The sequence below is a fragment of the Hippopotamus amphibius genome, chromosome 12 (assembly GCF_030028045.1).
Source record: "Hippopotamus amphibius kiboko isolate mHipAmp2 chromosome 12, mHipAmp2.hap2, whole genome shotgun sequence".
Classification (NCBI taxonomy): domain Eukaryota; kingdom Metazoa; phylum Chordata; class Mammalia; order Artiodactyla; family Hippopotamidae; genus Hippopotamus; species Hippopotamus amphibius.
Window position 1 is genome coordinate 82,276,538 of NC_080197.1, and position 12,906 is coordinate 82,289,443.

At 34.1% G+C, this 12,906-nt stretch overlaps 1 protein-coding gene across 1 annotated transcript; it reads left to right on the top strand.

Annotated features, from left to right (window-relative positions):
• Positions 1-4,313: 4,313 nt before the first annotated feature.
• On the top strand, positions 4,314-5,249 carry LOC130833166 (olfactory receptor 6C3-like). The gene is given in 1 exon segment (XM_057702544.1): positions 4,314-5,249. A coding segment is annotated over 1 exon segment (936 nt).
• Positions 5,250-12,906: the final 7,657 nt, after the last annotated feature.

Genomic DNA, 12,906 nt, shown 5'->3' on the forward strand with positions numbered 1-12,906 from the left:
AATTATTTTAATGTATAGGTCCTCACTTAACTTGATTGCATATGCAAAGACCCTATTTCCAAATAAGGTCATATCTAGAGATTCCAGGTGGGCATGAATTTTTTGAAAAGCACTAAGCAAAGCAGTACAGTACTGAAAACAGATACTTCTGAGAACAATTCTAAACAATAACTTATATCTCCATTGAGTCTAGCAATTCATGTGCTTTCCAGATATTGAGTATAAACTGTTTTTATATCAATATTTTCAATAATGGATTATAGGAACATACATGCTCTTAAGAAACAATACTTCAGTACTGGGCTTTGAGGATGATTTTAAACATCAAAATCACCAATAAAAATACACAGAAATGTAAAAAAATGTGTCATTAGATCGACCATGAAAAGGGCATTTGTTTAAGGAATGAGCGCTGAGAAAAGACAGCAGAGCATCACCTTGTTTAACCTCAGCTGGAAACATGGATAAAGGTTTCATGAACCCAAGACTTAAAAACAACATTAGAAGAGATCCTTAATGGATGCTTCAATAGCAGCATCTCCCACTTTAATCATTGACCCCCAAGGCACCTTTTCATTAGTTAAAAAAAAAGAGAGATTGCAAAGACATTGTACTTGTTCCAACCCTGGATATCTTACAGAACAGAGTTTCTTCAGTTAATGAATAGCTTCGAACATGCTGAATGCATTCCAACCTATGTCTTCAATCAACTGATTTAAAACTCTGCTTTTTATAAATGAATTTATGGTATTTCAACTTCTTTTGTTATAGGTTAGCTTAAAATTGTCAGTGTATTAATCAGCTGAGAATCCAGTGGAACGTCTCCCCGCTACTCAAGGTGGCAGGGCAAATCCAGAATTTCTGATAAATGCACTCATTTCAATAAATTAAGTTTCTTCTTCCCTGGACATGTGCCATGACAATTCATCCAAGCATAAATTTCCATGTTTATGGTAAAATAAATCAGCAAATTAGTGAAGATAAATTAGCATCATGCAAAGCTTAGTAACTATAGCTACGATCTTAAAATTCTTGTCACGAGAAAAAAAAGATTGTAACTGTGTGGTGATGGGATGTTAACTAGACCTATTGTGGTGATTATTTTACAAAATATACAAAGATCAAATCATTATTTTGTACACTCGATAGTAATACAATGTTATATGTCAATGATATTTCAATAAAAAAGTAAAAATACTTTTAAAAAGAAAAGAAAACATAAACAGATGGGAATCTGTCAATCAACATTTTCACGGCTGTGGAAAAGACAGCCACCTATTACTCTGATGGTTCTACTACAGCTTAAATCCACAGTGAGTCCCCCTGAAGCTCACAGACTTCCTCTGCTGGTTCCCAGCTTTGCTGGAAATGTCCTGAGTCCTTGTACGCCTGAACCTTTGGCCTCCTGCAGCACAGGAGCAGACCTTTGGGTGCTATCTCTCCTTTCGACTGCCTCTGGGAGGACAGCTGAATAACAAGAGCTCTGGCATGTTCCTGTACCCACTCTGTTCCTTCCTGTGCCTTCATCTTTGCCTCTGCCAGGGGGAAGCAGGCCTTATAACGTTTTGCTCAGTCTCCTGTCCCTCCCTGCTTTTGAAAACTCCCCAAACCCGGTCCATTTGTTCCCCACTTGTCTGATGAGCCCAGCCAGTGAGGCTCTAGAGCTGGTTTATAGTGGGAGGATTTTTGAATCCCAGCATTTCAGAGACCAAAGATAATCTTTATGTTTCTTTGCTGTTGCTGCTTTTTGTTTGGTTTGGTTTGATTTCATTGTCAACATTAATAAATTTTCTAAAAAATAGCAAAAACTTGCAAAACTTGTCATATATAAGGCTATTCTTAGCTTTTTCATGCTTAGCATTTCCTGGATAATGCCAGACTTGGGTACATGCTATAAATTTGAAAATAGTCTAGGAAAGGTGAATGCACATATAAGAAAAAGATAACTCCTTCATTTGAGGTAATTACAGAATCTCTAAACAATGCATGGCCAGCTTCATCAAGCAAAGGGAGATGGATCCTTTTGTGGGCAAGGGAGTCCAGGTGGTGCTTCCAAAGTCAGATATTCAGAGTCATCTGAATCCACAGATGCTCATTCCAGTGATCAATTCCCACTCTTTCCCTGTCAACACCCTAACATTCACATAAGACAGGGGAAGAGGTTGTCAATTAAAACATTTTTACAATTAAGGGAACTGTAAGAACTGAATTTAATATTGGCTATGCCATCTCCTTGGTTATGAGATAACTGAAACATTAAAGTTACATTTTCTTTCTTGAAGCTCTCTAATGCATTTGGAAGATGCCAGCCCACTGCTCAGGCCTCCTATTCATTATGTAAGCTTCTTCAACCTTGTTTTAGTAGGCATTTAATTCTAGCTAAGCTCTGCTTTGCTAGTGTGTCAATGTAGATTACCAGGGTTTCATTGTCTAATGCAATCATTCCTTACTTCAGACCAAACACATTAATTATTTGGTTAGATCCTTGCTGCTTTGAGAGCCTGTTACATTGAGTAACATTTTATAAGGTTTCACATCTATTTTTTATGACACATGAAATATTAAATAATTGTGATTAATGGAAGTGATTATTTTATAGAAGTCAGCACTGAGATCCTCTGTAGAATATAAAGATGAGCATACCCATTCTCAAAGGAGATTTACTGTAGAGGGGAGTCAGGAGGCTACCGAGAATGCCAAGGCTGACTTCCAGAAATCCCAGATGTGGCCTGGACTTTGTTTTGTTCCCAGATGACCAATGCATGACTCTCTTCATAGGCCAAGACAACTAGACTTGAAAATTTGAGCGATTAGTGCAACCAGAGGGACGCCAGATCCTAGTTGAAGAATCTGTACTTGTAATCCTCAGTGTTGCCATATCCCTTGCAGTTCTCTCTTTCAATATTGCTCCCTTAGACTTCTAGACCACCATTATTGAAGAGGATGATAGTGCATTTCTACATCTTCTTAAGGTTTCTGACATTCTGGTTTTATTGCCCCAACTTTTTCCCTTGAGTCACGTCGTAAAATAGAGAAAATTTAATCAAATTTGATTAATATGACTTTTGCTAGTATCTGGCAGAAGAAGCAATGATTTTGCAGTCTATTGTTCACAGCAGAAATGTGAATATCTGAAATAGGGAGAAAGTAGTGGTCATAATTTTAGCAAACCAAGTACGCAGAATGGTATACCCAGTAGAGTTGGGAATTAATTGAATATGTTAGGATGAATACAAGAGGTTTTCCTATACATTTCTGTAGTATGCTTTTGGATATGTCTTCTCATGCAAAAGATAAAAGTGGGGCAGAACTACAAGGGAATAAAACATTTTTTCATAAAACTTAGTAGCTCAGAAATAAGGATGTTCCAATGGAAAATGCACTGGGCTACAATCTGGGTGACAGAGCTGCTAAGATCTGAGGCAAGTAGTTACTTTTCAATTTGTGCTTCAGTGCAAAGTGAAAAGTAGATAAATACCATATATTCTTTTAAGCTCAAAAATAAAAGTGTGTATATATATAATTTCCTAGCAAATCACAGAAGATGTCAAACATTAATGATTTTAATGGAATTATAAGACAAATCATTGAGTAAGTGAATATGTTCTCTATTAAATAAAATAAGTAGGTTCTTTATACTATCCATTTTATTGTAAATACATATGTTATATGTACAGAATGTTCTCATATTATCTCAATAATTACATCCATATATACAAATATTTAAAAAAATTAATAATTAAATTAATTAATCATTAAGCATTTTAAAGTTGATTTTATTTGCTAAGAAAATCATTAATTGATGTCATTTCACAAAAAGTAATGGGTTGATACGTAGCCTTCTAAGTTTCATTTATATCTTTTAACGGAAGTGAGATTATCCATTTCTGTATTTAGGTGATAGTATCTTTTAAACATATATCACAGAGAAAAAGAAAAATGTATATTTTATTATGATTATTTCAACAAAAATGCAATGATTTGCATAAATTGGACAAAACAATAAGCATTGATTTCATTTGTCATCTCTCAATAATGTGACTTACTGTATGAAGATTTCCTAACTTCTGCTATCTTTAGAATAAGAAAACTAGTAAACAAAGCAGGACTCACAAATATATTTTAAGATGTAATGCAAATAATATAGTCAAAAAGAAAATAACATCAGCGTGAATTATACAGAATGTTTTAGAAATGTGTTACTGATGATGATATTGGTCACAATGAATTATGTTCTTTATCTCTTTCCTTTAATACACTTTCCAGCCAAATGTATTTAAAACAAGAGAAAAGGAGAAGAGAGAGAGAGAGAAATGAACCACACAGTGATCACAGAGTTTGTCCTCCTAGGCCTTTCTGATGATCCTGCCCTTCAGATTGTGATTTTCCTCTTTTTATTGATCACGTATATACTAAGTGTCACTGGAAACCTCACTATCATCACGCTAACCCTGGTGGACTCCCATCTCCAGACGCCAATGTATTTCTTCCTCCGAAACTTCTCTTTCTTAGAAATCTCCTTTACTACTGTATGTATCCCTAGATTTCTGGGGGCAATTATCACCAGGGATAAGACTATTTCTTACAACAGTTGTGCAGCCCAACTTTTTTTCCTTATTTTCATGGGGGTGACTGAATTTTACATTCTAACCTCCATGTCTTATGACCGCTACATTGCCATCTGCAAGCCCCTTCGTTACACAACCATCATGAGCAGGAAACTCTGCAGCCTGCTTGTGTTCTGTGCGTGGCTGGGTGGGTTTCTGACTGTTTTCCCACCCCTTATGCTTCTCCTCCAGCTGGATTACTGTGCTTCCAATGTCATTGATCACTTTGCATGTGACTATTTCCCCCTTTTACAGTTGTCTTGCTCAGATACATGGCTCCTGGAAGTAATGGGCTTTTACTTTGCTTTGGTTAGTTTGCTATTCACCTTGGCATTAGTGATTTTGTCTTATGTGTACATTATCATGACTATTTTGAGAATCCCATCTGCCAGTTAGAGAAAAAAGGCCTTTTCCACTTGTTCCTCTCACATGATTGTCATTTCCATCTCCTATGGAAGCTGTATATTCATGTATGCTAATCCCTCAGCCAAAGAAAAGGCATCACTGACAAAAGGAGTAGCTCTTCTCAATACCTCTGTTGCCCCCATGCTGAACCCCTTCATTTACACCCTGAGAAACCAACAAGTAAAACAAGCCTTCAAAGACGTGGTCTATAAAGCAGTATTTTCTGCTGATAAATGATTTTTTTTTTTAGTAAAAAATAAAGGACACCTTAAAGAACAATTAGGTTAAATCTTAAAATTCCTAAATATCTGTATAACTATGCTTTTTCTTTAGAGACTCTTTACCTGCCACATGACAGCTAATATAATATAATTCCCAATCTGTTTCTTCCACTTCCATGCCTAAGTTTCTCCAATGCATTGTTTTATTGACATCTAAAAATATAACAAAGGTTACTTCTACAGAATTTCCTGTGAATGAAATGTATTTCATTAAGATATACTTCATAGCATGAAGCAAAAAATAGTTTTAATTCTGTTAATATCAATTCCTAATTGGTACATATGATATCGTATTGTATTTCAAATGTAAAGTTTCAAAATTAGTAATTTCTTATGTAATTTCAAGATGAACATTGATAATTTCTTAAGGTGTGAAGAATCTACATGTTCTGTATTGCTGTATACTAAATTCAGTCCAAAGAGATAATATGTACTAGTGCCTTCAACTTTAAATGTAGAGCTTTATACTTTGTGGAAATGAGTGCATATTTTCAAAATAAATATTAATCATGATATTATGTATTATTTATAGAATTTCCACATTCTCTATCATTTTTAGAAAACATTTATATTATAAAAAATCAAACTAAGTACAGTAAAACTGAAACACTGCCACTTTCCTTAACTCAATGATTGTGACAGTTGTTTTGAATTCTTTGTCAGGGTCTCCATTTGTTTAGGGTCTATGTTTTGAGACCTATTTTGTTTACTTGATTGGACCATTTTTCCGTTTGTGTTGCTTATACTTGATGCTGTTATCTACACATCTGACAAAACACCCACCTCTTCCAGCCTTTTTCAACTGGATTTGTTCAGGGGAAACCATCACCATTCAGTCCACCTGAGATGCTAAGTGCCTCTCAAATCTTTTCTAAGGCTGTGTCTTCTCAGATTCGTGTTTGGAGATTCCTAATTAGAGATTTTATCCATGTTTTTCAGATGGGGCTCATAATCTCTTGCTCCCTCTGTTTCTGTCTGCTGTGATAGCTCCTTGAAGCAGTAGCATGTCACCCAGCTCTTTTTGTTGTCAGCAGCCCTTAGACATTTAGCATATGTTCGGGTCCCATAAGGGCCCCAAGAGGAGCTGGATGTGGGATACATGCTCCACACTGGGGAGGAGTCACTGAATTGTATTGGCCTCAGTCTGCTGTAAGTGGGTATTCTGGACATAAAATTTTCAAAAGAATCCTCTTATAGTGTCATAAAACATACTTTCCTTAAATTACATCCTTCTAAGTTAGTTGAATCTCACTTTATGGCCTAGAATATGGTCAGTTTTGTAAACGTTTCTTGAACATTTGAAAATCATGTGTAATGGTAGCTGAATGCAGTGTTCTATTTGAGTCAACTAGTCTCTTCTAATTCATTAATCATATGACTTAAATCTGTACTTTTACTGTTGGTACCATTACTATTACCAGTACCAAGTTATTTAAATCTCCCAGAGCAACTATGTTATTGCTTCTGTTTGTACTTATGTTTTTATTTTTTAAAATACTAACACTATGTATTTATGCAGACACAAATTTGGAATTGTTATATCCTCTGGGACATAAATTTTTATTGTCATGAAAAACCACCAATTCCTCTCCATTGGAAGCACACTTTGCTTCTGTAATATCAGTGTTGACAAGTATTGTTATAGTTATACCAGCATATTAAAAAATACATATGTTTATGTGGCATATATTTTATCTATCAATCATTTACTTTTGAGTGGATGTGAGCATATTGTGCAGAACATCTGTAACCAGGTACACATGTTTATATCTTGGTCAGCTAGTTACTAGGTACTCCTAATTAGGCCATACATATGGGTAGAGGAAGAGCAGGCAATGCAGCAGAAACTTGTTTTGAAGAAGTCCAAGTCATCTGTTCATAAGCTTTACTCATGCCTTCCGGACCTACTCAAGTCTGATCTCCCAAGTACTATCTCCCTTTGATGATAGATTGCTGTTGTAAATGACCTGGTTTATCAATCTAAAGGTCCATTATTACTCAGTTTGTTATGACCAAATCCAATGGTCAATTGAGGTCCTATGGTTGGCCCTTTTGTCTCTACTGGAACCCAGTAGCAAGCCAGGAAGTAGTCTTCAAAAGGAGAATGTTTATCTGCAAAAGCTTGTTCCATAATCACAGTTTGTTGTGAATCTCCACTTGTGGCAAAGCCTTGTAGCATCCCCCTTGTCACTGACACTTCAAATTACTTTGGAATTTCTTGGTCATTTGGCCCAATTGGAAGAGCACTAATACTAAAACCAATACTAAATTTCATATGGAAAAACAAGCATGCGATAATAATTAGGAAATCTTGAGAAACAAAGTACAATATGAGATGACTAACCATACAGATATTAAAATATAATATCAAGCTTCTATAATAAAAACATGTACTCAGGCAGGAAAATAGAGATCAATGGAGTAAAAAAAAGTAACTGATACCTAATTGCAGAGTTTAAACTTTTGAAATATTCTTATTGTTCACATAATCCAAAGATAACATTAAATGGTCAAAAATAGGGAAAAACCTTAAATCTGTATACACACAAGTGAGCATAATGTTGAAAAAAGTTGCTCACCATGTAGGGAGAAGAACAAAGAACTGATCAAAGTAATTTTCAAGATGGCATTTTGACAATCGACCATCAATAAGATAGGGACTGCACAGAAAAATTGAATTTTATTTAGTAGATTTGTTTTTATAATAATAGTAATGTAAACATTCAGAAACTTTTTTGTGTGTGTTGTGGAACTGAGTAATTGATACGCTAATGGATTTTTGTTGGAGCTGGGTTTCTCACTGCAGAGAAACAGAGATAAAATATGGTATAAGAGAAGAACTTGAAAAATTCAGTGTTACTGAACTGGAATGAGAAGTGTCAATGTGAGACTATTATTTTTTTAAATGTATTTCCTTTCTCCATTGCATGAAATTTCCAACGAATAATGATAACTCAAAAGCAAGAACCACAAAGCATCTGGATCTTAGACTCTAAGTACCATTTCTTGCTCAAAATAACCTCTGAGAACTGAAGAAATGGTTGATTCCAGGTTGATTCCAGGACTAAACATTGAAAGGACAAGATGAACTGGAGTATCTTATTGTTCCAAAAAATAAGTGCCCAGCAAGTGTAGCAGCATGTCAAATGACAAAGGAGTCACTTAGAAGGGGTTCTCAGGATATTCAAGCACCAAAGTAAATAGTGATAAAAATAGATATTATTACATTAAGTAAAAAAACAATACAAAATAAATTCATAAATTGATAAAAGGATTAGAGAGGATAATGTTCTTTATGGTAAAATTCCAACTAGTAAATGTAGAAGGAGTGATAGATTTAGAAAAGTAACCATTGTGTTAATATTAATGTTATACTATTATACATTTCCACTAATTAGATTAGAAAACAAATAATAATGATTGATTATAATAGGTAAGAGTTTATTAAGGAATATAATATTTATACAGTCTCAAAATATCCCTCCACTGCACAAAATATCACCACATAGTCATTTTTAATTATAGAGGGGAAAGTTCCTTTACATTGGAGAACTTTATAGTAGAGAACCACATTGACCAGTAATAAATATTAACGTCATTGATGATATAAGGCTGACATCAAATATCTCTTAACATGATGCACTAAGATGTTTCAGCCCCAATGACTATTTGACTGTCTGTATACAACTAATACAAATCTTATTTATGGCAGCTTTATCCGGTAGTATAATTACTCTGGTTTCCTCCTTCCTCGTTCTTTAGAATTGCCTTGGCAGTATTGTCTTTCAATTTTAATTGAAGTTATGGGCCATCAAGAAAAGTACACATAAAATAAATGTGTAACAAATTTAATTATGAAAAAATATGCACACGTGTAACCAACAGGAAGAACAAAAAATGATTATTATCAGACACCCAGAAACACTAATCACGCTGCCTCTGCTCACTTGGAATATTTTCTTTGCAATCCTTATTACTTAAGACATATTGATCTTTAACTAAGCACGTCTCTGGTCAGAATTTTTTTCAATTCTTTGAAATTTTTGATGCTTGGGTGGTTATGAACCAGTTTCTGACCCAGCATATGGTTAGTTTTGGTAAATATTACATGTGTGCTTGAAAACAAAATAACGTAGGGAAGAGTGACATCAGCAAAATGGCAGGTGAGGAGCTCCAGCCCTCATATCCCAACAAAACTGCAATTGAATAACCATCCATAGGAGGAAATACCTTCAGGAGAACTCCAGTATCCGAGAGAGGATACAGCACATTGGTGGAGCACAGAAATGAGAAAAGATGCATTAACAAAGGTAAGAAGAACAGTTTCACTTTTCTGTGAAGACTTGTTTTTAACTCCCTTGAGTAAATACCAAGAAGCATGATTGCTAGATTGTAGGGAGAATGTGATTGCCTTTGGAAGAAACTGCCAAACTGCCTTCCAAAGTGCCTGTCCGATTGTACATTCCCGTCAGTAATGAATGAGAGTTCCTGTTGTTCCAATTCCCCAACAGCATTTGATTTTGTCAGTGTTCCCGATCTGGCCAGTCCAATAGGTGTGCAGTAGGTCTCATTGTTCTAATTTGCATTTCCCTGAGGACTTATGATTTGAACATCTTTTCATATGTTCATTTACCACCTGTGCATCTTCTTTGGGGAAGTGTCTGTTAAGCTCTATTGCCCATTTGTTAATTGGGTTGTTTGTTTTCTTATTGCTGAGTTTTAAGAATTCTCTGCCTATTTTGGGTAACAATTTATTAGATGTTTCTTTTGCAAATATTTCTCTCAGTCTGTGGCTTGCCTTATAATTCTTTCATCATTGCCTTTCACACAGCAAGAGTTTTAAATTTTATTGAAGTTCATTTTATCGATTATTTATTTCATGGATCATGTCTTTGTTGTTGAAGTCACGCCATATCCAAGGGCATCTAGGTTTATCCTGTTAGCTGCTTACCTTGCATTAAATTTTCTTTTCTAGTTTCCTGAGGTGGCAACTTAGATTATTAATTTTAGATCTTTCTTCTTTCTAATATGTGTATTCACTGCTATCTATTTCTCTTTAAACACTGTTTTTGCTGTATCCCACAAATTTTGATAAGCTGTGTTTTCTTTATTATGTATTTCAAAATATTTAAAAATTTATTCTCGCTTTGCTTCTTTGTTCCATGTGTTATTTAAAAGCATTCTGTTTAACCTCCATATATTTGGGGATTTTCTAGTTATCTTTTTGTAACTGATTTCTAGTTTAATTCCATTGTGGTCTTTGAGCAGGCATTGTATTATTTCTATTTTTTAAATTTGTTTGGTGTTTGATGGCCCTAAATGTGGTCTGTCTTGGTAAATATTCTGTATGAGCTTGAGAAGAATATAGATTTTCCTGTTATTAAGTGAAGTATTCTATAGATATCAATTTTAACCAAATGATTGACGAATTTGCTGAGTTCATCAATGTCCTTACTGATCTTCTACATGCTGGATTTGTTCATTTCTGGTAGATGGGTGTTGACATCTCCAACTTTGATAGTATTTATCTATCTTTTTGTAATTCTATTAGTTTATGCCTCCCATAACACTGTTCTGTTGTTTGGAATTAGGAATAGTCAGAAACCTTTAGGTCTTCTTGGAGAATTGACCCCTGTTCAAAGAATCACTTTTATGGAGACATTTTATTATATGAGAAATGAAAATGTAATGTTTACATTCATTCAACCCAGTATTGCAGTCAGCAAGAGAAAAAAAAAAAAAAGATCTATTCTTCAGAGAAATCCTGATTTAGGAAATTCAGGAAACCTCTTGCAAAACTTTTCTACATTCAGATATCTTCACATAGATAGTATGCAAAATATTCCATGTGATTCTGGCCTACTTCTCATACTTTTCTATCTCTTTGGACATTGCCCACCAAGTTTTCTGTTTCAATATTGGTACGAATATTGATAACATGTTCATAAACCTTAGTGCATTTTCCTCTTGGCCCTTGTTGGTACATTTGAGTCACTATTTCCCATGATCCTTGGGCGTATGTGGTGGATAAAATGACATGCGACTCATGTAGGCTAAAATCCATGTAGAAATCATGTCCAGAAAGGCCCACAGTAACTTCATATCTTGCTTCCCTTCACTATTTTTGCTCCCATGGCTACAATGGAAAATGCATCAAAAATATTATCTACAGAAATAAAATAATTACAAATGTATTGAGAGAGAGCAACTCTTAGAAGTGCTGGATTGCTTAATCTAGAACTGAAATGGTTGCCAACATATTTTTGCATAATTTCAACTGACTGATGTGATGCATTTGTATGACAAGTAGAGGTAAGATTGCAAAGTTAAAGGCAATGAAAACCTTCCTTTTCTTAGCACTGATTTATTAATTTTTAGCTTAGCATCATCAGGTTGAGTGGAATAATTTGGGGTTGCTATTTCTTTCTCTATATATCAATGATTATGAAAAATGAGCATGTTTATATTTCCTGATTGTCATACTATTTTATTTCTTTATTAGTTTTCAGAAAATTACTCTCTGAGTTGGATCCTCTTTACTGAATATAGGTTTGCTAAATAGCACATGCTTCAGTTTCAAGCAGAAGAGTTTAGAATTCCAATTTAACTACTTGCTTGATTTCTTTATGTCGTTTAACCTCTCACTGTCAGTTTCTTCAAAAGTAACATAGGGCTATTATAATGAGCCAGTAAGATTAGTACATAAACCTCAGCATTGTCTCTCAAAGGGGTTTCCTCAAAAATGCTAATTATTGTTTTATAGTGGGATCATCTTCCTCAAATGTGATAATTGATTTTATTTTTAGGAATAATAAAAAGAACAGTATTTACTGTGTGGGAGTACATGCTTTAAAATTTTTGTATAATTTACTTTTACTTTTACTTTTTACTTTACTTTTAATTTAATTTTACTTTTAATTTAAATTAGCTCTCACAATAATTCCATGAACTATTATCCTCATTTTCACAGTGAAAAACAAACAAACAAACAAACAAAAACAAACCAAACCTAAAACTCAGACACAGTTGTATTTTTAATCATTTCTCTTGGAATGCAAAGCCCCTATAATCCCATGCATTATAAATTAAAATTAAGACCTGATGCCATATTATTATAAGAATTTATTTTGCTTTTTAAGTTAAAATTATCTTCAAATATAGATACTAGTTAACAAACTCAGGCAATCAGGAGAGAAATAGAACATCTCTGTGAAAACACAGATTTTTTTTTATAGCAAAAAATTGGAATTTATTTTGCATAATTTGAAAAATAATGCCATACAATATAATACAATACAACATGTTACAATACATTACAATGATATACAATACTTAGTGTGTTTTTTGGAATTATTTATATATTTATGTTGTGCCTCATAAGGATATATAAACATTTTGTTGATGTTTATATATCCTTATGTTGATGTTTATATATCCTCTTCAGCTCCATAGTTACCAGGATTCAGATGATATTTTATGGGATTGATAAACTATGAGCACAACCCTTGCAGATTTTCTGTAGATATTACAGAAATTCAGAGCATCATTCCCTCCTTTGCCTTCCTTTCCTCTTATATTCACACATACATGCATCCCTTTTTGCACATCTATTT